This window comes from Vicia villosa, linkage group LG1 (assembly GCF_029867415.1).
Source record: "Vicia villosa cultivar HV-30 ecotype Madison, WI linkage group LG1, Vvil1.0, whole genome shotgun sequence".
In the NCBI taxonomy this organism is placed as follows: Eukaryota; Viridiplantae; Streptophyta; class Magnoliopsida; order Fabales; family Fabaceae; genus Vicia; species Vicia villosa.
Window position 1 is genome coordinate 44,901,612 of NC_081180.1, and position 25,115 is coordinate 44,926,726.

The 25,115-nt window shown below is 32.4% G+C and overlaps 1 protein-coding gene, 1 long non-coding RNA gene and 1 pseudogene across 2 annotated transcripts; 1 reads left to right on the forward strand and 2 right to left on the reverse strand.

Moving 5' to 3' along the window:
- Window positions 1–12,228: 12,228 nt before the first annotated feature.
- Window positions 12,229–13,859, reverse strand: LOC131605193 (uncharacterized). Its single transcript, XR_009284663.1, has 3 exons — window positions 13,517–13,859; window positions 12,989–13,383; window positions 12,229–12,413 (listed from the first exon to the last, which is right to left on the reverse strand). It is a non-coding gene; the product is annotated as an uncharacterized LOC131605193 (long non-coding RNA).
- A 3,078-nt stretch (window positions 13,860–16,937) lies between these two features.
- LOC131605196 (probable aldo-keto reductase 1) lies at window positions 16,938–17,935 on the reverse strand (annotated as a pseudogene).
- A 3,007-nt stretch (window positions 17,936–20,942) lies between these two features.
- On the forward strand, window positions 20,943–24,564 carry LOC131636064 (F-box/kelch-repeat protein At3g06240-like). Its single transcript, XM_058906711.1, has one exon. It carries the CDS (start codon window positions 21,104–21,106, stop codon window positions 22,382–22,384), a length of 1,281 nt encoding a protein of 426 aa, XP_058762694.1. The 5' UTR covers window positions 20,943–21,103; the 3' UTR covers window positions 22,385–24,564.
- Window positions 24,565–25,115: the final 551 nt, after the last annotated feature.

Consider the following 25,115-nt stretch of genomic DNA (forward strand, 5'->3'; position numbering starts at 1 on the left):
TATGCCTCCTGTTGCAACATAGGATTGCTTCCATTAGTAGCAAGCAACATCAATGTCACAACCACTTTGACTTAGTTATGGATCTTTGCTGAAGAAGGAATACTTTGATTGAGTAATGTCCTACTCTTAACAATATTGTTCTTTTCTTACTGCATGCAGGTCAGCTATGGTTAAACATTACATTAGAATAAAGAAACTAGTACTGAAAACTCCTTCATTATTCCCACATTTCAATATTCAAGATTCTGTCACAAATGAACTATCTTACATATTACATTTATAAAAATTGTTACTGTTTGATACGCTTAATAAGTTTCCCCGCTCTTGCTCTCATTTCTTCATATTGAAGACAAAAGGAAAAGGTTTTTCCCACTCTTTCTCTCGGGTGTATGCAAACCAAATAAGTTTTGTTTTCTTTTATTTCAATATCACCTCAGGTGTGTCCAAATAAGTTTTGAAATCCTGTCTTACATCTGTTATGAAGTTCTGTTGTATTTGAATAGTCCAACTTAGCTTCTATAGTTGTCCTCAAAATCCTAAAATTAGCTTGAACCAAAGCAATTACTTCTTTATGATATGAAGATTTTATGCATGAAATTTGAAAGAGGATCCTTAGAGCATCTCCAATGGTGGTATTTTTCAATGAGTTCTCCAACTAGACATCAATATAATAATTAAATATTGAATCAAAATGCCATGTCATAGTAGAGTTGCATTGCAATGCAACTAGTAAAAAATTGTGGTACCCAATCAAATTAATTTATGAGGTAAAATTGTGGGACCCATTTGAATTACACTAATAAAATAAATATTAAATAAATTATTTTGAGATGATATGGCTGGTGGGACCCATAAAGAACTCAAAAATGGGAATTTTTTTTTTGAATATCCATTTTTTTTAAAAAAATTTCAGAAATAACCAACTTTTCAAAATAATTCCCCAAATGTCACTTTTTTGCTATCTGCAACACGTTGTCGCCAGGGGGGGGTGGCGACAACACTTGGCCCATAACGTCGTCGCCAGGCCCATTGGCGCCTACATGCAATATTTAGGTGTTGTCGCCACCCCCCCTGGCGACAACACCCCCCCTTAATTTTTTTTTTCTTTTTTTTTTTTGTTATTTTTTTTCTTTAACATTATTTCCTCTTAACTTTTTTTTTATGTTATACTTTTCAATTATTATTTCAAAATGGATTTTATAAATAATTATTTTTTTCAATATTAATGTAATTTTCAATATTAATGTAATTTTTTTCATTATTTCCTCTTAATTTTTTTCATTATTTCCTCTTAATTTTTTTTCAATATTAATGTAATTTTCAATATTTTTCAATCTTATTTTCATTATTTCCACTTAATTTTTTTCATTATTTCCTCTTAATTTTTTTCATTATTTCCTCTTAATTATTTTTTTCAATATTAATGTAATTTTCAATATTAATGTAATTTTTTTCATTATTTCCTCTTAATTTTTTTTCAATATTAATGTAATTTTTTTCATTATTTCCTCTTAATTTTTTTCATGGTATTATATTTTAGGTAATTTTTTACTTTCAATATTAATGTTTTCGGTACTATTTTCTCTTAAATCTTTGTAAATTTTATTGGTTCCAAATATTTTTTCCATGGTAATATTTGGTAATTTCTTTCAATATGTACCATGAACTTTTTTTTATTTAGTAATTTTTTTTGTGTTGTAACCCATAAAATTTTTAAAAAAAAAGTTCATTTCATTGAAAAAGTAAATTACAAACATCATCGAAACTAATAACTATGTTGTGGAACTAGATCCACGATTGGGACATTTGGTCCTATTATGTCCTACCTCACGACATATACTACACTTCCTCTGCATTTTTTCAGTTACGTCCATCTCGGTTCTAATACGCCTGCTGTTTGGTCGACCGCTTTTATTCCGACGCATTAAATCGTTATGCCAAACTGTTTCCCCCTCGTACACAGGCCAATATGCCTCCATTGCTACCACCGGAAAGTAGTTGTCGTATACGTTGAGCAACGTTGATACTTTATAAATTTCTGATACCAAAGATAATGCATCAAAGTGAGTGTGTGAACATGCTGCAAGGACATGGGAGCAAGGCATGCGATATGCTTGAAATTGGCCACAGTCGCACCAACGACCTGGGATATTGACGCGATACTCTTGTCGTGGAAGCCCCTGGTTATGGTCAATTGTTTCTTTGACACTGAAGGTGTGGCCATGACGGTCGAACTCGGTCACCCGATGAGTGTTACCCTTGGCAGATTCCTGTTGTATATATTTCATGCAGACATCGCTATATACCTGTTGTGTTTGTAACACTGAATTCCACCTCTTACCTCGTGTGGCGAACAAAGTTGCCATCCGAAAATACGTAGCACTAACAATGGCAGTTACAGGTAGGTTTCGTATGCCTTTGAAAACCCCGTTCATTGATTCCACAAGATTTGTAGTCATGTGGCCCCACCTAGCCCCATCGTCGTATGACCTAGTCCATCTTGCTCTATCAATGCTGTCAATCCACCTCCCTGCATCTGGATTTGTCAACGCTATTTCTCGGCGGTAGTATTGAAATCCAGGTTGGTTTAAGGCATACCCCGCGTTCACCAAGTGGTTCTTCAAAAATTTATCCTTGATCTCTCTCATAAAATTCTGTGCTATGTGCCTAATACAGTAGACATGCTTAGACGGAGGGTTGTGCCAACCATTTGCCGGATTGTTGTATGCGCTGTCAATAGAAGCGTGCCTGTCAGAAATCAAACAAAGATTAGGTTGTGGAGCGACTCTAGCTCGGAGATTCTTCAGAAAGAAACCCCAAGCAGCAGCTGTTTCGCCTTCTACCAAAGCAAATGCTATTGGAAAAATGTTGCTATTTCCATCCTGCGCGACCGCCATCAACAAAGTTCCCTTGTATTTCCCATACAGCCACGTTCCATCAATTTGAATAATCGGCTTGCAAAAACCAAAACCGACGATGCATGGTTGAAACGCCCAGAATAGTCTATGGAAGATTCCATTACCTTCGAGAGGGGTTCCGTCCTGGGACTGTGCCGGCAGTGTCTCCAATATACTAACAGTCCCAGGTGAATACAATTGCAGTGCAGCCAGGTAGCGAGGAAGTTGTTGGTATGATTCCTCCCAGTTGCCGTAGACTCTTTCAATTGCTTTCTGTTTCGCCAACCAAGCCTTTCTGTACGAAGGTCTGTATTTGAACACAGAAACGCAATGAGAAATAATTGTCTTCACCTTTAGGGATGGGTCAGTTTCGACCAGAGGAATGATGGTATGACATATCATGTCATGACTGAGTTTTCGATGATCTTGCGCCATGTTAGTGGTGACACAGGTGTGGGCTTGAGATATCGAACGTATCACCCACGCGTTAAACTTCTTTCTGAACGATGCCTTCAGCATGTATCCACATTCCGGGTTTTTGCATGCAATAGTGACTCTCTCTGGATTTGATCGATCGGCTTTAAAATCAACACAATTTGCTAAGTGCCAATTTTTTATAGCCAACAGACAATCATCCTTCGAACAAAACGTGTCACCCTCTTTTAACTCCTCGCTTGACCTCATGTATGGATTGTAGAACATATCGGACGATGGCTCGTCCTCTCCTAAATTAAGCGTTGTGAAATGTGCCGGAGGTGAATATGCATGTGTATCCGGTACTCGATCCGGTACTGGAACTTCTTCGTCACCTTCATCTTCGGATTCACGATTCACCAACTCATCAACAACATCTTCTATATCAGTTTCTTCGTCAATGACATGCTTGGGTTGTTGTTCGTCATCAACAACAGGATCAATAACTTGTGACTGAATATTTTGCGAAGGAGCATTTTGTTCAACCACTATGTACAGTTCCAGATAATCATAACCAAAATGCTCATGGGTGAGGAACATGTTTTGAACCTCTAAGTCAGTTGTTATCTGTGATTGACAAAATATGACTGAGTTGTTAGGTTGAAGAAGGGGTTGTCGGTAAAATATCTGAGACACTTGTTCTCTTATTTTGGATTCGATTTTCCTTTTTAGATAAGAGAAATCTGATTGTCTATTTAGAGCAAAACGTGTTGAGTTTGTGTTTCTAAATAGAAAACCGTTTGTGTCGCAGTGGTATGTCTCACCATTCATATGAACACGAACTTTGAACTGCGAGGTGGATGCCATAATTTTGATATGTGTTTGTGAAAGAAGAAATGTGAGAATTGTGTTGTGTTGTAAAAGGAAGAAATGTTTGGGAAAGTTGTGATGGTTGTAAAAAATAGTATGTGAAGTAGTTCCTATATATCATGCAAGAAATCTTACACAAGGGTAATGCATGCAAGAAATGAAGCAATAATTCTGCACAAGATAGTAACTTTGACATGACTAATGCATGCCACAAGAGAATCTCGTCCCCACCTCTTACACAAGGGTAATGCATGCAAGAAATGAAGCAATAATTCTGCACAAGATAGTAACTTTGACATGACTAATGCATGCCACAAAAGATAGGGCTGCATGCATGAAGATAGGGGGAATCGTTGCAGGAATCTATCAGGAATCGCTTCAGGAATCATTACAGGCGCATGCTAGGGTACAGGAACTCGTTTCGGACGCATGCTAGGGACAGAAAACAGATGGGCACCATGTGGGGCCCTAATTTTTATTCTTCAAAATTATTGTTTATGTTTTTCCCTTGTAAATGAAACCCTAATTGTCCCTCTATAAATTAGGGTTTCTTGTGTGCATCAGTACACACACGAAAAAATGAGATCTCGAATAAGGCCAGATAGCACGCACCGGACTACTGAGCCTCCACCACCTGTAAGGCGTTTGGACTATCAACCTCCCATTGTTCGAAGAAACGGATACGTTATTTTCTCTGCCGTCAAACCTCCCATGCAGGTAATGTTTTGGAACATTCAATCCATGGACCAGCTTAAGAGAACCCTTCTCAGGTTTTTGGAGGGAGAGTGGAGTCAAGGCGAACAAATCAGATCTATCAAGAGACTTAGAACAAGGGGAGGTGCTTTTCTTGAAAGACAGCGTTGGTGGGAGACAATGGAGGACGACATTCAATGCACTCGAATGATGGAGGACAGAGAAGACATTGTCCTAACCGTTGTAATATCCTAGATGTTGCAGTTTCTTTATCATTTCAGCTACTTCTGTACCGTCCAATTAAATGCTCTGAGCATATATTAATGAAATGTTTTATTAACATTACAAAGTTTCCAATTAGTATTTAAGTTATTAATAATTAGCAAAATTATTTTCCGCGGTATTTCACCCACTATAAATAAAGGTGTGTGTGTGTGTGTGGAGTTGAAGTACCAACTCTTTCTTCATTCTTACTGCAAACACTAAAAATGAACTCAGTTTGGGCTGTCGTTTTTTTTGAGGAAGGTAGTCACATGCGTGTCTGCCTTAACCCCCATTGGAATTTCCAGAGAATTGTTAGAGCCATCAACACTGGGTTTCGTCAACTAGATGGTCCGACCAGAAAAGTTAAACAGATAGATTACCGTTGTCCATACATTACGTTGACGGATAATAATCCAGAAGGCACCTACATGTATTACTGGGACCGTGTGAAAGACGATGTGGACGTGGATCTAATGTTTTGGACACACAGTGGAGAGGTTAACCGAGGCGTTGAAAATCCACTTGTTCTTGCAGTGATACTCGAGTAGTTTGGATTAAGTGTTGTTGTGTTTGTTGCAATGATCGAGCGTGTACTACAAGTTGTTATGTGTTATTTTCTTAGATGTTTTGGTTTCTGTGTTGGTTATTGTCAATGTACCTTTTTAATTAATGAATGAATTAATGTTTTCCATAATATATATCTGCGCTAGTTTAATATAAAAGTCTCAAAATCTATTATAATTGTATGTTTTAAATGAATTAAAAATTATGATAATGCATGTCACAAATTATGATAATGAATTAAAATCTATTATAATATAAAATTCTCAACATCTAAATAAAAAATAAAAGTATATGATAAATCGGTGCATGCAATGGTTTAACATAATTTAGCATGACAAGAATGCATGCCTCTATAGCAATCTAGTCCCCCCACCACAGACATGACAAGACAAGACACTGCAGGGAATCTCGTCCCCACCACAGACTTGACGGGACAAGACACTGCAGGGAATCTCGTCCCCACCACAGACTTGACGGGACAAGACACTGCAGGGAATCTCGTCCCCACCACAGACTTGACGGGACAAGACACTGCAGGGAATCTCGTCCCCACCACAGACTTGACGGGACAAGACACTGCAGGGAATCTCGTAATAACCTATGCATTTTGGCTATAAATATGTTCCCAAACTTGTTCATTTTCTTCATCACCTCTTATACTTTCATCAGAGCAACTTATCATCAGAGCAACTTTGTGTTTCATCATCAACAAACATGTCTCTCCTAACTATGGGTCAAGAGCATCGAGGCACCATTGCAAACATTGCCACTTATGTAAGTTTGAGTAAACACTTAATTTTTTTTACTTAAATTTACTAATTTCAAATACTTATGGGAGGTGTTTTTTTTATAGGATGTCACGAGATTTAGGACCCGTGCTGGTAAGATGAATGCTCCTGACCCTTTGATTGTGGACTACGTTAAACGTGCGGGATTTGGTGAGGTAATGAACTTAACACATACCTCAGTTGATATGAAGTTTATATTAGCATTGTGTGAGCGTTGGAGGCCTGAGACTCATACTTTTTACCTTCCAATGGGTGAATGTACCGTCACTCTAGAGGACGTGTACATGTTGTTGGGTCTCAAAACAAATGGAAAGGCAGTGTATGGAAATGTCCAACAACCAAACGCCCTATGCGTCGAATTGTTGGGTGTGGATTTAATAGAGGGTGAGGGGCAACAAAGGGGTAGGGGCCAAGGTATAAAGCTTGCTGGCCTTCAGGAAGCTTATGTTGGGCTTCAATTGGATCAGTTTTCTGACGAAGAAACTATACTGCGGAAAACTAGGATGTATATTATGTTGTTGTTTGGTAGGTTTCTATTTCCCGAAGGCACGGGAAATAGTGTTAATTTTATGTACTTGTGTTTACTTGGGGACATTGATGCAATAAAGACATATAGTTGGGGTTCGGCTGTGTTGGCATACCTATATAGTTCCTTATGCAAATGTGCAAAAAAGGATAGTTGTACATTTAGTGGATGTGCATTCTTGCTACAAGCATGGGCATGGTGGAGGATGCCGGTATTGGCCCCTGCAAATCCAAACAGTTACGCCTTCCCTTACGCTTCAAGGTAACTTTTGGATCTTATTTTAATTATTGCTTTTTATTCTATTATTATTTGTAACTATATTGATTTATATCTTTTAATGTGTTTAGGTTCAATGCACTCGGAATGGATTGGTCCAAAACGCCTGATTCCAAAATCATTTTCTACCGCCAGCTATTAGATCGACTAGGACCCCAAGAAGTAATACCTCTAAAAATGTCCATTTTCTAAATATATTTTTAAAAATAACTATCTTCTATATTCTGAAATTAATATTATTTGCTTTGCAGTTTATTTGGCGTCCTTACTTGGAATTGGACCACGTACCCGACCTTGACGAGGCGGCTATTTGGACAGCAAAATCAGCCATCATACGGTTCACCACTGTGGAGATGCACCCGAGTGACCGTGTGAAGCTCCAATTCGGTATGCATCAAGGTATCCCTGACCCACCTGAGCCTGACTGTTTGGGACGTTGGCATCTTGCGAAGGTTAGCGAACAGTGGTACGTACAAAATTACAAGTCCTTTGCCATAGAGCAGCGTAAAATATGGGCTCGTCGATCAAAAACGGTTCTAGAATTTCCTGTGGCGCCGGGAGAAATGAAGCCAACTGTTGAGTATGTAAACTGGTACAGATCCGTCACAAATCCTGAAATGATTGTGTCTGCCCCTTTCTATTTAGCTGACCCGCGAGCACAACCTCCATATTTTGGAGGACAACAACAACCACCACCAAATTACCACCAACAACAACAACAACCACCGCCACCAAATTACCAACAACAACAACAACCACCACCAAATTACCAACAACAACATTACCCACAACAACACCAACAACAACAACAACAAAGTTACCACCAACAACCAATGCAACCACAAACACCTTTTTACCAACAACATTCCCAACAACTCCACCAGTTTTTTCCATCCCAAACTCAACCACAAAATCAAGAATTCCATGCAGGGAGCTCTTCTAGATCATATTTCCAGGAATTCCATGCGGGGGGCTCTTCAAGATCACCACCAATGACCCCCGACATGGGCATAGAAGAAGAATACCCGCAATACACCACATTCGACCAACACACATCACAGTACCCCAGCCAACAATTTGACTTCAACACACCGCCACAACCATTGTATTTTAACCAAACCGGATCCACCACCAACTTCCAAAACTTCCAGGCTGCACCCACTAGGAGAAATTTTAACCCGCCTAGACACAGCTTCGACAGCGCCGCGGGCACCCGCCTATCCTATGGAGGGAATTCTATAGGTCAAGATGTTGAAGACCCAGGTTTCATTCAGGGACCGTCGACTATGGCACAAGACGAACCAAATAGAGGGGGGCGTCGTCGCGGAAATAGGGGGGCATTACCAACTCGTGACCCGTCTACACGACCCATTCGGCAACCTCAATGTGGATCGTACCATGGTCCACGTGGCGCGCAATAAGATTTTTATTTGTATCGTGAATGTATTTTGTAATGTTTTTAATTATAATGTATTTGTATCATTAATGTATTTTGAAATGTCTTTAATTTTAATGTATTTTTATCGGCAATGTATCGTTATTGTATTTTAATATATAATTATTTTAACGAATGTCCAACTTTCAAAATAATGAATCCACCACCAACTTCCAAAAATAATTTTAACAAGATAGATAAAAAAAACAATATAAAAAAATTATTGAAAAATTGTATTTATTAAAATGAATGTAGTTAAGAGAAATTATGTTAAAAAATTGTAGTTATTAATGAATGTATTTACTAAAAAAATGAATGTATTTACTAAAAAAAAATACTAAAAAATAATATTAAAAAATTGTAGTTATTAAAAAAAAATACTGAAAAAAATTTAAGAGAAATTATGTTAAAGAAAAAAAATTACAAAAAAAAAATGAAAAAAAAAATAAGGGGGGGTGTTGTCGCCAGGGGGGGTGGCGACAACACCTAAAAAATGCACATAGGCGCCATTGGGCCTGGCGAATACACCTCTAGCCCATTGTTGTCGCCACCCCCCTGGCGACAACGTGTAATATTTTGCTGAAAAGTGACATTTGTGTAATTTTTTTGAAAACCTAGTTATTTTTGGAATTTTTTTTAAAAATATGGTTATTCAAAAAAAAAATTCCAAAAATGGGTTGCACCATTGGAGATGGTCTTACATGATCCGTAATCTTCAGCAGTTTTGTATCAAATGGCCAACAAAGGAATTTCAAGAGGTTTTGTATCAAATGGCCAACAAAGGAATTTCAAGGGGTAAGCACGGGTCACGTAAAGTCGAAATAAATATTAAATAAATATTATATAGTTATAGTAAAAAAAAGATATTAATTTATACGAAGTCATACAAATATTAATTTAATTTATCAAGTTGTAGTAGTTGTTATGAGTATATAGAGTTGGTAATTGCTATTAAACTAAATATATGGTGAAAAATAGGTTTGGCCCGTCAGACATGGTTAGAATTTTTATAATTACTTATAATTTTAATTTTACAATTTCTTTTAACAAATATTATAAAATAAAATATATTATACACTAAAAAAAATATATTGGTTTAATAATATGATTAGATTTAATAAATTGAACATATGATCTCTAATATCGGTTAAAAAACACATGTTATAGTAATTGAGAAGTCATTAAACATATGATCTCTAATATTGTTCAATTTAAGTAAATATTTTGTCGGCCCGTCAAAAAAATAGGTTCGGCTCGTCGGGCATGCCTATAATTTTTAAATTTTTCTGTATTGTAAATTTATGGATACTATTGATATTAAATGATTTTATCATCTAATAGAAAATAAATTTAAAGACAATTAAGTTTTATATTGAATCTATGACAAATCTTGAACAAATAACAATTGTTGAAAAACTTAAAAGAATATTTTTTTTAAAAAAATGGAATGTGATAAGTAAAATATTTATAACTTAATTCCGTTTATACAAATAATTGTATGAACATTTAAAAATATTTATAACTTTTTTCTGTTTATAAAAATATTTGTAACTTATTCCCGTTTCACAAAAATAATTGTATTAGCAGTTGACTTATTTCCATTTCTAAAAATATTTAGAACTTATTCCCGTTTCACAAAAATAATTGTATTTGTAACCTATTCCGGTTTTTACAATTGAATTAATTAATATTTTAAATACATCCCGTAAAATTAAATATGAGTATTCTTGATTAAATAATAATTAAAAATCAAATGAACCAATTAAAAATGCATTATTTACAAATGGTATATTTATTTTTGTTTGTTGTGCTAATAAATAAATATGCATTATTTACAAATGAATAATAATGTTGGAATGAATTTTAAAAACGGCAATTGAAAAAAACAAATTTTTTCTCCAAAACAATTAAAATGAAAATCATAAAATATACTTAAAATATTTCGAAAATCTTAAATAATAATGTGTTATGAATGTTTCATGAAGCAAAATCAATTTTCTTATTATCATAGTAAAACTTCTTCTATTTTCAGCATTATGGGACTCCCTATATTTAATCTAATTGAAAATTATTTATCAAAATTTAAAAACATGTTTTTATCATATATTCAAAAATACAAAAGCTATTATAAAAAAATTTATTTATTTTTGAGTAATTTTGTTAATTAATATTTATTGTACTTGTGGTCATATATCTAAAATAACTTAAACATTAATAAATTAATGTCAATTAAAATGTAATTAATTTCATTTATTGAGATCTTAAATTTAGTTTATTAATCTATTCCACTTACGTATTCAATTTTTTTTATTATAGTATTAAAATGAAAATATTAATAATTTTAATTAAATGAGCTATCATGACTAATCTTTAAAAATATATACTTCATTGAGCACAAATTTGAGAATGAATGTGATATTTTGAGGTTCCAACACTACAAAAAGAATGATTAAATATTTTTATTTTTAAGGAGATAAGATAAATATGAATACCAATAATACATGCGCTTTTGGAATGGTGTAAAACATTATTGGGAAATCTCATTTTATTTAATACACATTAAATAATTTATTTTCACAGTAATTATCAAAATATGACTATAAAGTATATTAAAATAACTGTTTTATTAGCATAATTAGAATATTAAATTACACATTCATAACTATAATGGAAATTCAAACAATTGCTCTTGTCTATTATTACCCACCAATGGATAAAATCGTAATAATAACTTACTAAAATTTCACAAATTCTAAGAAGAAAAAAATACAACTTTTGATTATTACTTAGTAGTAATACTTATGGATGTTATTTACTTAAATATTTGTTAGACTAAATCAAAATACAACATGAAATATTAAGTGTAAAAAATACTTTAAATAAGGTTTCCTATATTCCCCTTATTTATCTGAATCACTTTTAACTCTTTTTCTTTTCAATAAATGTAATTTAATTATTAATTATGATAAATATTATTATAATTTAATTATTGAAAAACATTAATTTAATTGAGGCAAAAAGTAAATTATTATTGAATTATATACTAAACAAATTTTATAAACAAAATGGTCACGAAGCAAAAAAATAACAAATGATTTAACATATTAGTATCTTTGTAAAATAGAATTATCAATCAATATTTTGCACAATTTTTATGTTTTGAAGCAATCAAAATTATTCCAGTAACAATGGTAATATAACATCATTTAGGTACCAACATAAAAACCAATGCACTGCAGTTAACTTTTTGTGGGATTTGAAATCAAGTAAAAAAACATTAAACTTGATAATGTCTTTTTTTCTTTACATGATATAACTATAAAATTCAACCTTATTTGTTCACAAAATAAGGAGGTCAATCTAAAATATATAAATACAGTATAATAGTGTGTTTTGAGTATTTTAAAAACATGTATTCGTACATTGATCTGAAACACATTCATTGGAGACATTAAAGAATTTCGAAGCTCCTTTACTGGTAGTTGAAGAGAGAGGGGAAGAAAGAAATCAAATGATCTATAAGATTTCACCAAAATTAAGATATTAGAAACATAATAAAAGTGACACCATTGTAAAGCTAATATATTAGTATCAAGAATACTTGTTTTAAAGTAACATGCACTTGATAATATATTGAACCAACCACCCAATGCTCTTTCAATTTAAAGATGACAAAAACTTCATACCTGCAACAAAGAAGAATAATTAAACAGGAGAGTGAAAGAGCCAAGATGACATAACATGTATTATCTAATTTGCTATTGAGATCTTAAACTAAGATGACCCAAAAACAGAAGTAACGAATGAGATATCAATATCATCAAAAACAATGAAATAGTAATATTGCAAGCATGAAAAAGGATGAACAATGAAGAAGACAAAAAGCATCAAAATAGAAAAACAGAAAACAAATGAAGTAATAAGATCTTAGGTGGTGCCAATTGCATGAAAACTAATTTTTTTTGCAAAGATTAGACATACTTGTGTTCTAAAAAAACATCAACGCAATGAGATAGGAATATTTTAAACATGTAAAAGGATGAACAATTAAGAAGTACCTATAAACAACAATATTAACATAAAACATCATAATGAAAATAAAAAACAAATGAAGTTATTAGGATCTGATGTGAAATCAATCGCAGAAAAATGAAATTATCTTACTGGTGTGCAAAAGAAATCAGTGATATGATGTTCATTACATAAAAAAATATATCCAAACAAAAATATAAGAACACTGCATATTATATCATAAACTAACCTTTAAATATAATTATTAGTGAGTTGAGTGAGTATAACCTGCAAAAAAAAATTCATTAAAGAAAAAGGATCAACTTTTTCTTTTTGAGAGAACTTATAAACAATACAATGAAATTTGATTAATTAATCACTTATGTGCACTATAGCATTTTCAGCTTCTTTTCTGCCAAAAACAAAATTAACAGTCCCTTAGGAAGTGCAATCTATTTCAACAAAAGTTAAAAATGTAGAACTTAATATCATAGAGGGTGAGTTATTCAAAAAGTGAAAATTACTAAGCAGACCAACAACAATCGAAGCAAGAAGCAAAGTTCCCTGACACAATCAACCAAAACCAAATTCAGTTTCCTAAACTCAAATCCCCAATCAAGTTTCCAAATCATCACAGCCCTTCATCTGAAATACAAATCAAATCATTAAGACAACAACACTATAAAAAAGATTATAACAATTTAACAAATCAAGAATCTAAAAGCAGAATATATGAGTCTGCGGAGAGCATTAGAGTACATCTGAAAAAACAATTTACCTGATGGCGGTTATTGAACAAAGTTCGCCGTGGGTTTCGGTAACTTGTTCGGCGGTGGATTTGGATCCAAATCCTCTTAAACCGGGCCAACCGATCAAGTATTTAATCGTTTCGAGCATCTTGTGAGTGGTTTTGGCTATGGTTTTGGTAAATTGTTAAACTTGATATTGATATTGATTAAACAAATAATTGGTATTTTGAAATGGATTCTTTTTTGTTGTGAGAAGAGAAGGTTAGGGTTCTGAAAAATTTGGCTTTGCAAGCATTAATCAATCTTTCATAGTAAAGTGCATGCAAGAAAGAATCAAAAAGAGAAAAGAAGCAAAATGAGAGAGAAAGAAAATAAAAGGGAAAAAGTGGTGAAGAGAAAGAGAGAAGGACCTTCGGTTTTCGTCGATGTGTGGAATTAAAATATGAGTTTTTATTTATTTAGTTTGTTTGGAATGAAGTTAATTATGGGGAATACAAATAGTTAGTACACACAGTAGAGAGTAGCCGTCCTAAAATTAATGATGGTTGAATCTACTATTAAAATATTTAAATCAGTCAAATTTAGGTAAGTAATAATTATAAAGTTAAAATATTTGCTGTATTCCATGCAGATTTGCACAACTATCTACAAAAGCATGACAATAATATTAATTATGGAAAAGAAATTGGACAATTGAAAAGTAATGCAATGATTAAGGAATATATATTTTTAATTAAATTATTAAAGTATATGCAATTACCGTTGTGTCCCCGATTATCACCCTCAAATTGGATGATTAGAGGGTTAATGATAGGATTTCATATGGATTGTACTTTATTATATTAAAAGTAGATTATATGATATCAATTTTTCATTAGAGAGTAGAATTAAAATTTATTTAGTTAGAGGATCATATTGAGATTTAGAATAAAAATATAAAATTAAAATTTATATAAAGGATTAGGATTAGGAATGAAAATATAACATTAAAATATTTAGATTGGAATAAGAAATGGAAATATTAAATATAGCATTAGAATATTTGCAAAATTTTACATAATACAATTTATTATTATATGGAAAAGAAAATTCATAAATTTTTATAAAATTGTCTTGTTTTGATGATATAAAAAAATAAATTTAAAAAAAAATTAAAAGAATAGTGGATAATAAATATTTGAGAATGTAATAAAATTATAGCCACTAATTAGGCATACGTGGAGAGGCAAAATAAAATAAATCACATTTATTTTAATTTTTTGTTATCAATGTTATTTAGATTTAATAATTATTTGCATTTAATACTTTTTTTTATAGTAGTTAAAAATCGTTTACATAAAATTAGTGGAAAATAATTTCAAGAAAATTACTCTAAATAAAAAATTATTCAAAAACACAAAATTAATAACAAGGACCTACAATTTTTTTTCAAATTATAAATGAATTTTATAACAATAAAAAATAAAGAATGAAAATAATATTTTATTAAAATTATTAAAAATATGAGGGTCCACAATAGCATAAGTCTATATTAAACGCCTATTATTATTATTATTATTAAATATAAATTGTTTACTTTTTTAAGAAAAAAATTGTTTAAAACCTAAAAAATAATGTTATAAATATAAAAATAATTAGAGTTTAACGATATTGCACTGCCAGTGTAAAATATTTTACACGGTCAGTACATTATAACCCAAACTGCTTTACATTCTCGGTATATTTCCATTAAATTCAAATAATTATGTGTTAGACCAAATTTTTGAATAAAATTATAAATAGACATATCAATATTAATGGAATGTATATAAGTATTTCATCAGTATTATTGTAATAAAAAGGTAATTTATTTATAAAAAAATTAAAAAAGGAAAGATAAAGTAAGAATTAAATGTTAGAGTAAAAAGGAAAAATTGCAAGAAAGGTGGTGGTATTTAGGCAAATAATGAGTTGAATGAAATTAAAGACCAATTAATATGATCAGATTTTTTTATGAAAAAAGTGAAAAATTTGAATAATTAAATGCACTTAGACGGGATATTGGTGAAGTTAATGAAAAATTGGCAGGGAAATCTTGTTATCATAGTATTTTGTTTTAATATATTAAGGAGATTTTTTTTCCCTTATGATTATTTAATATTTATTTTAAACATATAATATTTATAAATAAATAAAAATATAAAATTATTTAAATATCTCAATGCATTGGACCACAATATAGTTAATATTAAAGAAATTCACAATAATTTACATATTTAATAATTTTAATACACAGATAAAAGATTTATATAACACTGGTCAAATTATTATTTAATATTTCTTAAAGTAATTATATTATAATATGAATTATTGATCATTGTTGTTGAAGTAGTTATTTTCATTAAAAAAAATCAAAATAGTAAAGTTAAAAGGAAAAACTAAACCTAAAGTATTAATATTATAATAAAAATGAAAGAAGGTCATTATGTAATTTTTATTGCATGAATTATATAAAATTATATAAAGAAGTTAATATTAAAAGAAAAACCATCAAATGATCAGTAGCATATCTTTCTAATTTATGGAGAGATTTCTCAAGAATTATAGAAATCAAAATAAAAGTATAGAAAACAAAAGTAACCGTCCATATTAGTATTTGATGAGGTCTTTAAAGAAAAAGATTAAGTATTAAATGGGATGATTTCAATTCAGCTTCTCCCATAACATTAACAACACCTGAAAATGATATAAATCTTCTATTATAAGCATGAAATATTAAGATTGGTGAAGACTTAATGGAGGCAGAGAAGATAAATGAGTCAAAATCAAATCAATACACTACAATAATGTCATAGCATAAGCAAATGAAATGGGGATAACAATCTTAAAATTTTCTAAAGGAAATGCTGAAGAAAAAGGAACTCGGTTTTTGAGCCATTCTTCCCTATGAGAATCTTGTGTTGACTTAATTTATTAGTAACAAAGTGTTTCTCAATCCTAAGAGAGCCATCTCCTAACTCTTCCAGTCAACCAACCTATGTTAAATATTATATGGAATTTCCTGAATTTAGAAAATCATCAGCCAATAAGACTTTCATCTAATCCTACAACAAACTCTATCACAAATTCTAGCTTTAAATTTGAAGAAATTCTAGCTTTAAATTTGAAGAGCAAGTAAGTTCAAGAACTACCTGATGTACATGGTCCAATAACCGTTCACGCACAACTTCTAACGATATAATTTTCATAACTTCCTCGGTCGAGTTAATGTATCTCTTCCCATGGTCGTTCGACTGCCAGTTGAAAAAGAAATAGTTAAAAAGCTACACCCTTTAAGAAAACATGACAAAATGCATATCTTACAAAATAACATAGCAAATTGATCAATTCTATTACATAATTCCGCATATCTTCTTCATATTTCCATGGTATATGCAGCAGAAATACTTATTCAACCAAAGTGCTAAAAAACTATACCAAGGTGCTAACTGCAGGTACATTTTCCAAAACTCCTTTGGCACCGAAAAATCATGACCAAAAGGACTATATGTTAATTCCAATACCAAGCTCTCTGTATCAAAAAACTATAAATAAGCGAAGTCTCATTTAACACAAACACAACCCGAAGCTGTTGGTTCAAAGTTGGAGAGGAATTCAAACTAACCCGCGGAGAGGAATTTTCTCTTCCTCAATATCTCTAGTCCCAAGAAACCATTCTATTTGTACAGATGTGATGCATGAACAACACGTGCTCTCTTTATCGTATCCGGGCTAGCTTCAGATAGGCCAATATACATCACTTTTCTCTCTTTCACCAGTTTCATAAGTCCACTAACCTATAACCGAACAAACATGTTAACAATGAAGAATGATTAACTGTATCCTCATTAGACACAAATGTATCAACTCGGCATTGATAATAGATATCAATGTACTCAACAACAAGACGTTTCAAGATAGCTTCGCAGCATGAGCGTACATACTCGGGCGAACCCTTGAAGCTGACACCAGTGAAACCAATACCATCTCCTATAGATATATCAATTTTTGTAGCTAGCTGGATCTTTTCTATAGGTAACTTCTTTAAAGCCTAGTCAACAAAATCAAGTTAGCATAAAGTGAATCAAAAACATGTTGAGCATGTGGTAATTAGTAGTATGTACCTTTCCAACCAAAATTTCGTTAGCAGCATCAATTCCATAAACATCAGTCGTATAAAAAAAAGTGATTCCTTGACTAATTGCATAGTGAATAACGCAAATTCCATCTTGTTCAGTAAGAGGATCATTATAGGCACCATTTAGTCTCATACAACTGAATCCCAGTTTGGAAACCTAAATTAATTAGTAGTAATTAATTATTATAGTATAGTATAGAGAAAAGAAACAATACTATATGAATGATACCTGGAAGCATTGGATTCTAAGGAGGACATGAGGAATGAGCTCAGTTTGAGTTGTCGCGACCATTTTGTTTGATGAATGATTGCAGTCTCAGTTTCGATATGCAGTGCCAACCTCAGCCTTTTCAACTTCCATTTTGCATGATTCCTATGAATCAGATCAAAAACAAACATAACTCAGTATAAGATTCAAAACAATAAAGATAAGATTGTTGGAAAAGTAGAAATCCTATAATCCATGATTTTGATTTTAGGGTTTCTACGGGGGAAGGCAATACTGAGACAAACATGGGCATAACAATTCTAGATTCAGGACAACAAAAGGAAGAAGAGAGTCGGAAGAGAGAGAGAATATCGATAGAAAGGATTGAGAGTAGGGTTAACATTGGACTTGAGTTGGAAAATTAAACAGTTTTCTTGGAAACAAATGAAACATTTAATAGTTGTACAATATGGAATAGAAATTTAAATCATCTGCCAATTTTTGTTTACTCTTTATCATTAATTAGTAAATTTAAAGAAACAATAAAAAAAATTATAAGCATGGTTAATTATAGAAACATTTCTTAAAATAGTAAATATATAAATAGCATAGGCTCTAAAAAATTGACAAATGGCAAATTTGCCATAAAACTCATTTTGCTTTATTATATTTTATGATAAATTTTATGGATTGTAAGTGAATAAATTGAACAAAAGATTTGTTACCATGCTGATTGTCCCAGCAATGGGGGCTTATTAACAGGAGTTACGGCAAAAGTGACAAATTTATCAGTCAGAAACGTGCCTTATTCTGTTAAAAGGCATGACATTTTAAAACGAACAGTGTGAATCAACATCTTGAATAGTAGTTTAGACCTTTCAAAAATAGAAATGTAATAATGACACCCCACTGCTTTTGAATAAAAAGATGTTAATCAGTCTCATTTAAATAAGAATATGTAGGATAACGACGAGGATTCTTAGTTGGATGATATTGAAGCTGTCCTTGAAAATATGAATATATGATTATCCAAAACTACAAAATGATGAAATTGTTTGAAAACTCACATGCGGTTATATTCTGAGACATCAAACCATTCACCATCTTTACACACCCGTTGAAGAAAAGTTGAAGCTGGCAAGAAAAAATGATGGAAAGAGGATAGACTCAATCTAATATAAAGTTTTGATCGGAAGCCTGAAATATTTAACTGCAAAAACTAGATATAATTTATGGAGTTGGTTTACTTAGCATATTCTTGGAAGAACCATGTGTTAGCCATTTACATGGAGCTAAGAGGATTTTTCGTTAATGATGTGAAATTTGTTGGATACACAGATAGTGATTGGGTTGGAGATATAGAAACAAGAAAAAGCACGTCAGGGTACGCATTTCATTTGGGCACAGGTGCAATTTCATAGTTTTCGAAGAAACAACCAGTTGTTGCGCTTTCTACTGTTGAAGTTGAATATATTGCAACATTCAGTTGTGCTACTCAAACAGTATGAATGCGAAGAATTTTAGAAGTGATGCATCAGAAACAAAATAGTCCTACAAAGATTTATTGCGACAACAAGTCGACAATTGCACTGATTAACAATCCGATTTTTCATGGACGTTCTAAGCATATTGATATTCGATTTCACAAAATAAGAGAGTTGATAGTCGAGAAAGAAGTGGTGATCGAATATTGTCCTACTGAAGAACAAATTGCAGATATATTTACAAAGTCTCTGAAAGATTGAGTTATTTTATATGTTTAATATACCATTAACTAAATACGTACTAGAAGAATTTAGAAGATTGGTGATGTGTCTAAAGCAATGAGTTAAGCTTACATGTTAAAAAAACCATTTCAGTACCGCCAAAAATTTTCTTCTTTATCAAGTCTCTTAACTAGTAAGTCTTATAATTTTTTTTAGTCACTAAGATAGGTTACTTAGACCACTTGCAATGAGTGTTGAATATATTTTTCAATAGTTGAATGCTTGTAATGGATGGTTGAATGAGGTATTGAAAGTGACATGAATTAATTTGTATTGAAAATATTCAACATGTTGAATGAGAAATGAGAGAGGGCCACTTATAATACTTTGCAAAATCTTATTGTTGTTGTGATTGTTTATATTTTTATTCCAGCTTAATTATTTGGAGTCAATTATTTTATAGAAAATCAATTTTTTTCACCAAAATTCATCATTTTTTGTCTATAAATAGAGCTTTGGTTCATTTGATTTGGACAAAGGAAAACAAGCTATTTTTTTCTCTAATTTTTATATTTAGCCTCCAATAAATTCTTGTTTGTGACTTGAGTCTATTATACTAATTAAGTTACGTGTTTTATTTTAGGTGTGTTGTATGTTTAGTGTATTATATAATTTGTATTGTATTTTAAATTTTTTTGTAATTTTATTTGTTTTAATAATGACTATCCCTGTATCTCGTCTTTATAACTCACAAATAAAAAAGTTAATTAAGAATATAAAATTAAAAAAATAAAATAAAAATAAATTATTAAATTAGAAAAAATATATTTAAGTCTTAATTATTTTAATTTAATTTGAATCGACAATTGTTATTAATATATAATCACAAAAACATAAAAGAAAAGAAAAATATGAAATAAAAGTGGTGGGGTAGAGTGTTGAATTTTATTAAGCAAAAACCATTGTAGTGAGTAAAAGTTGAATGAATATTAAATTAGGTGAAATAGAAAGAAAATGATGTGAAGTGTAAAAAGTAGGGGTGGCAAACAGGCAAAAGCCTGCGAAAAAACGGGACGAGACAGAGCTGACATATTTGATTGTGCGGGTCTAAAACTTTGTCCCGCTCCGCAAAAAAAGTGAGGACGGGGCGGAAAAAGCCCGCGGGCATTGAATCTTTTAGGCTTAAAAATAGTAAAACTATATGAAAAAGCTAATGCCCGCAAAAAAAACGGGACGGTGCGGGACAGACACATTAAAGAAAGTGGACCTAAAACATTGTTCCACTCCGCATAAAAGTGCGTGTAAATAATTGGAGATACTCTTACATGAAACCTATAAAAGGTATGGTTTATGTGCATGTAAAAAATATCCCTGCAACATTCTATTTTCACCTCTCTTTCTAACACTCACTTGTTGAAACATGCGTGGGTACTGTCCGTTTACGTCGAAAAGAGAGTGAATTACTTCCTCTTCTTTGCGTTGTTTAGTTTATATATCTTTTAAGATTCTTGTCATTAGGTTTTGAGTTGTGCAAGCAAAGTCGTTTATGGATTCTAAGGTTTCCACTATCAAGCCAAGCTCGTTAATGGATTCTAGGGTTTCGAATATCAAGCAAAGCAAACACGCCACTGCTGTGGTTGCCGGGACGAATGAAAAGGTAAAGTTACCAAAAGAATTACATATACACGATGATATTGCATTTTCCATTCTATCAAAATTGTCTATTAAATCTTTGAAGCGATTTGAATGTGTTTGCAAATCATGGTCCATCTTGATTGATAATCCTAATTTCATGATTTCGTACCGCAAAGTTTTCTTGACAAAGGAACATCCTGATTGTGATCATACATCTCTTCTTCTACATGGAAAGTTCACTCCTTCATATCAAGATGGAAGATTTGAGTTGTTTTCTATTTCTGGCGATAGGTTTGAGAATAAGGTCAAATTAGAGTGGCCAACGGTCAAGTATGATCCGTCAAAATCTTTAAATTCTGTTTTTGAACATATGTTTGGTTATGTTCCTAATTTTAATATTTTAGGTTCAGGTAGTGTTAATGGGATCCTCTGTCTACTCTCGGTATCCCTAGTGAAAATTGTGGTACTGTGGAATCCATCTATTAATGAGTCTAAGGCCCTTCCACTTCCACCTAGTTTTGTTAATGATAATCATTTTTGTCATATACATCGTGGTTTTGGTTATGACCGTCGCACAAACGACTATAAAGTGATATGTCATGGTGAGATATTTGATACGAAAGATGTTTGGGAGATATATAGTCTAAGAACTAACTCTTGGAGAATACTCAATCTCAGTATGCGTCACAAGTTTATGAACAGAGAACAATTGTACATGGAGGGAGGACTCTCCCATTGGATGTGCGAATATGAAACACATGATGGAATATATATGATGCTGTCATTTGACTGGAGCAATGAAGTTTTCATTCAGACACCTGTACCCTCAGACATAGATGGCAACTTTGTGCCATTTGTAAGGAGACACTTGGTGCTATTGAAGGGGTCTATTGCTTTGATCTTAAATTTCACAGAGACGGCTACATTTCACATTTCAGTTTTGGGTGAACTCGGTGTAAAAGAATCGTGGACTAAAATGTTTATGGTAGGACTAGGACCCATTCCTTTCCTTATGTATCCCGTCGGAGCAGTAAGGAACGGTGATATGGTGTTCACAAAAAAAGACGATCGACTGATATTGTTCAATTTAACTACCCAAACAGTTGAGGACCTTGGTATTAAATCAAAGGGATTTTGTAAAATACTACTTCATAGAGAAAACCTTACTCCGTTTGAAGGAAAGAGTATTTGATTTTATAATTTTACTTGTATCCAAGTGGCTTGTCAATTGCTTATAATTATAATCAAGAAGTATCTTGTTTGTTTTGAAGGTTTATATTTGGGTAAACTTTATAATCTAATGAGCAACATGTTTCTGTTTGAACTTGATTACTTTCTTCTTGCAATATATAATCCACTATTTCTTTCTTTGTACCATCAGTGAAACCTAAGTTCAAACAAACACATTTCTCATTTTGTGTGATATGTTTGCTGCAACATGTTCTGAATTCCGTATGTTTGCTGCAACACCTTTTTTTTGTTTCGTGTTTATGAGGGGAAGGTTTATATTTATCTGATTTATTGAAATTTGCATTTGCTTTATATGTAAATGGTAGTTAAATCAGCAAATAAACTTGTAATTTAAGAATAGGTTGAAATGTTGGCTTCATGTTTGATTTAGAGTTTTCCAGTGCGACATAAATTTGATTGTTTCTGAAGTTATGTTCTATATGCCAAATATTGGGATACAAAAAAGTGAACAATTTAAAGTGTATTATTATATCAGCCGATATCATATTGAAAACCAGATATGGTTATCACACTCTCAGTATTACAAAATATCTCATGCCGTATGTTTTGAGGATGCATTTTACCAATAAGTATGCGAGTGGATAGGCTATTGAGACCAAGCTTGGAAACTACTCGGGATGTGGCTGCAAGTGTAAAGCTGGGAAGACAGTAGTGAAGTGCTTTTTTCTTGAAGACATTCCCGCTATTCTTGTTCACTTGAAGAAAGAACAAAGGTATCATGGTAATGTAAAAGCAGTTATTGATTCTCTTAGGGAAAACTGGTGTTATGAAGCTTTGAATTATGAAGAGAGATCATCCTTGCTGGAACTTGTATGGAAGGTTTTCATTACTTCTGTAGAAAATAAAAATGGTAATCAAACCCTTTTTTAATCTCAAATTTATGCTACGGCATTTTACAAGCATATATTAATCTATAATACTATTAGTGTGTTAAAACTTAGAAGTGTCTGTATAAAGTAGCTTGTTCTTAGTTTTTTAGCCATGCATTATCTTGGGCCTGTCTAGTACAATAAAACAAGTTATTTATTTGTTATAGTTAGTTACTGAGCCTAATTAGGGACAACATAATATTTATGCAAATGTCACTAACTCTTAGTGAATATTGAGCAGATAGAAGGATTACTTTTTTGTGGAATTTTGGAGGCAATATTAAACAGTTTTGTTAATCCCTCTTTTTAAATCAGAGGATGAGGTTATAGTCTCTTTTAACCATTATCTTTTACTGGTTTCTTGTGCATAGGGTAGTTTTTATAATGGCAATTTTTAAGGATGTCAGTGTGCTGGTTTGGAACAGGAAAACAACATCCACATTTGCAAGAATGAAAGGCATTTTGGGATGTACATAGCGTTTATAGAAGCTCAAAGCCATTCAGGAGGGGTCTGGATTGTTATACAGGATGGTTGTGTACTGGCCTTTATGTTAGTGCAGAATGTTAGTGACTCTTTCTCATTGTGACTGTTTATTGCAACATCTTTGTACTTTTGGAGGCAATATTAAACGGTTTTGTTAAGAGCAGCTGGGTTGCGGCGCAGAAAAAAAGAGTTCCCTGCTTCCAGTTGCGACCAAGCGACAAAGATGAGTGATGTGGTGGGAGGGGTTAAGTTTTCTGTTAGGGTGTCGGAGTTGATGCAGCTCTCTTCTCTTCATCTCTTTGCAAATGTCAACCTCTTCTCTCTCACGTCTCACAAACTCTCTTCTCAGTTCTCTCTCAAGTCTTTGCAGATTAATATTCATGATGCATGTAGCTCAAACCTTCACCTCTTTGGCCATTTTGAAGAACAATATGATGGACTGAACTAGAAACAGTTGAAGAATTAATCTTCCTGTCTCTTAAAGCTATATATTAAGGCTATGGTTCTTCACACACTCATGCTCAATTTGGGTAACTTTTTCCGAAGCGGGCAAATACATAGTTAGTGTTCTAATGGTTGTTACTTGTATGTATTCCTGTCTTTCTTGCAGATTGTTAATATTCGAATATTGTTGCTCATTGTTGTGCTTTTGATTAAACTGTTACCCTTTCTTATTAACACCAGGTGCATAGCCCGGTTGTGAAAGCATAGAACACCTCAACCTGGGGTAAATCCAAACTAAATAAGTTTTGTTTTCTTTTATTTCAATATCACATCAGGTGTGTCCAAATAAGTTTTGACTTTTGATATCATGTCTTTCATCTGTTATGAAATTCTATTGTATTTGAAAAATCCAACTTACCTTTCTAGAGTTCTCAACATCCTAAATTAGCTTGAACCAAAGCAATTACTCCTCTATGATATGAAGATTTTGTGTATGAAATTTGAAAGAGGATCCTCAACAATCCTTCTTTGGGACTATACTGTGAATTTCGAGTGTCCATGTTTCTGAAAACAAGGTCAAATGCTCCGAGTTCGTACACAATTGTTTATAATGCCAGAAGGAATTCATGCCGAAGTGGAGGTACATTCCTAGCATACTTTAGTATCTCTACCAAATCTATTGAAGCATATATGCTTTGCATATGTTGCAATTATAATATTTGCTTTTTGTTTTATATCTAGTTAAAAATCTACTAGAAGTGAATAAGTTGAACTAAGGAACTGTTACCATGCTCATTGTTCCAGCGGGGCTTATCGTGCCTTATTATGTTAAAATGACTGACATTTTAAAAAGAACACTGCGGATCAACATCTTG

Bases quoted from the DNA above. Each gene is read 5' to 3' on its own strand.
- LOC131636064 (XM_058906711.1), top strand. From the start codon at position 21,104: ATGGATTCTAAGGTTTCCACTATCAAGCCAAGCTCGTTAATGGATTCT.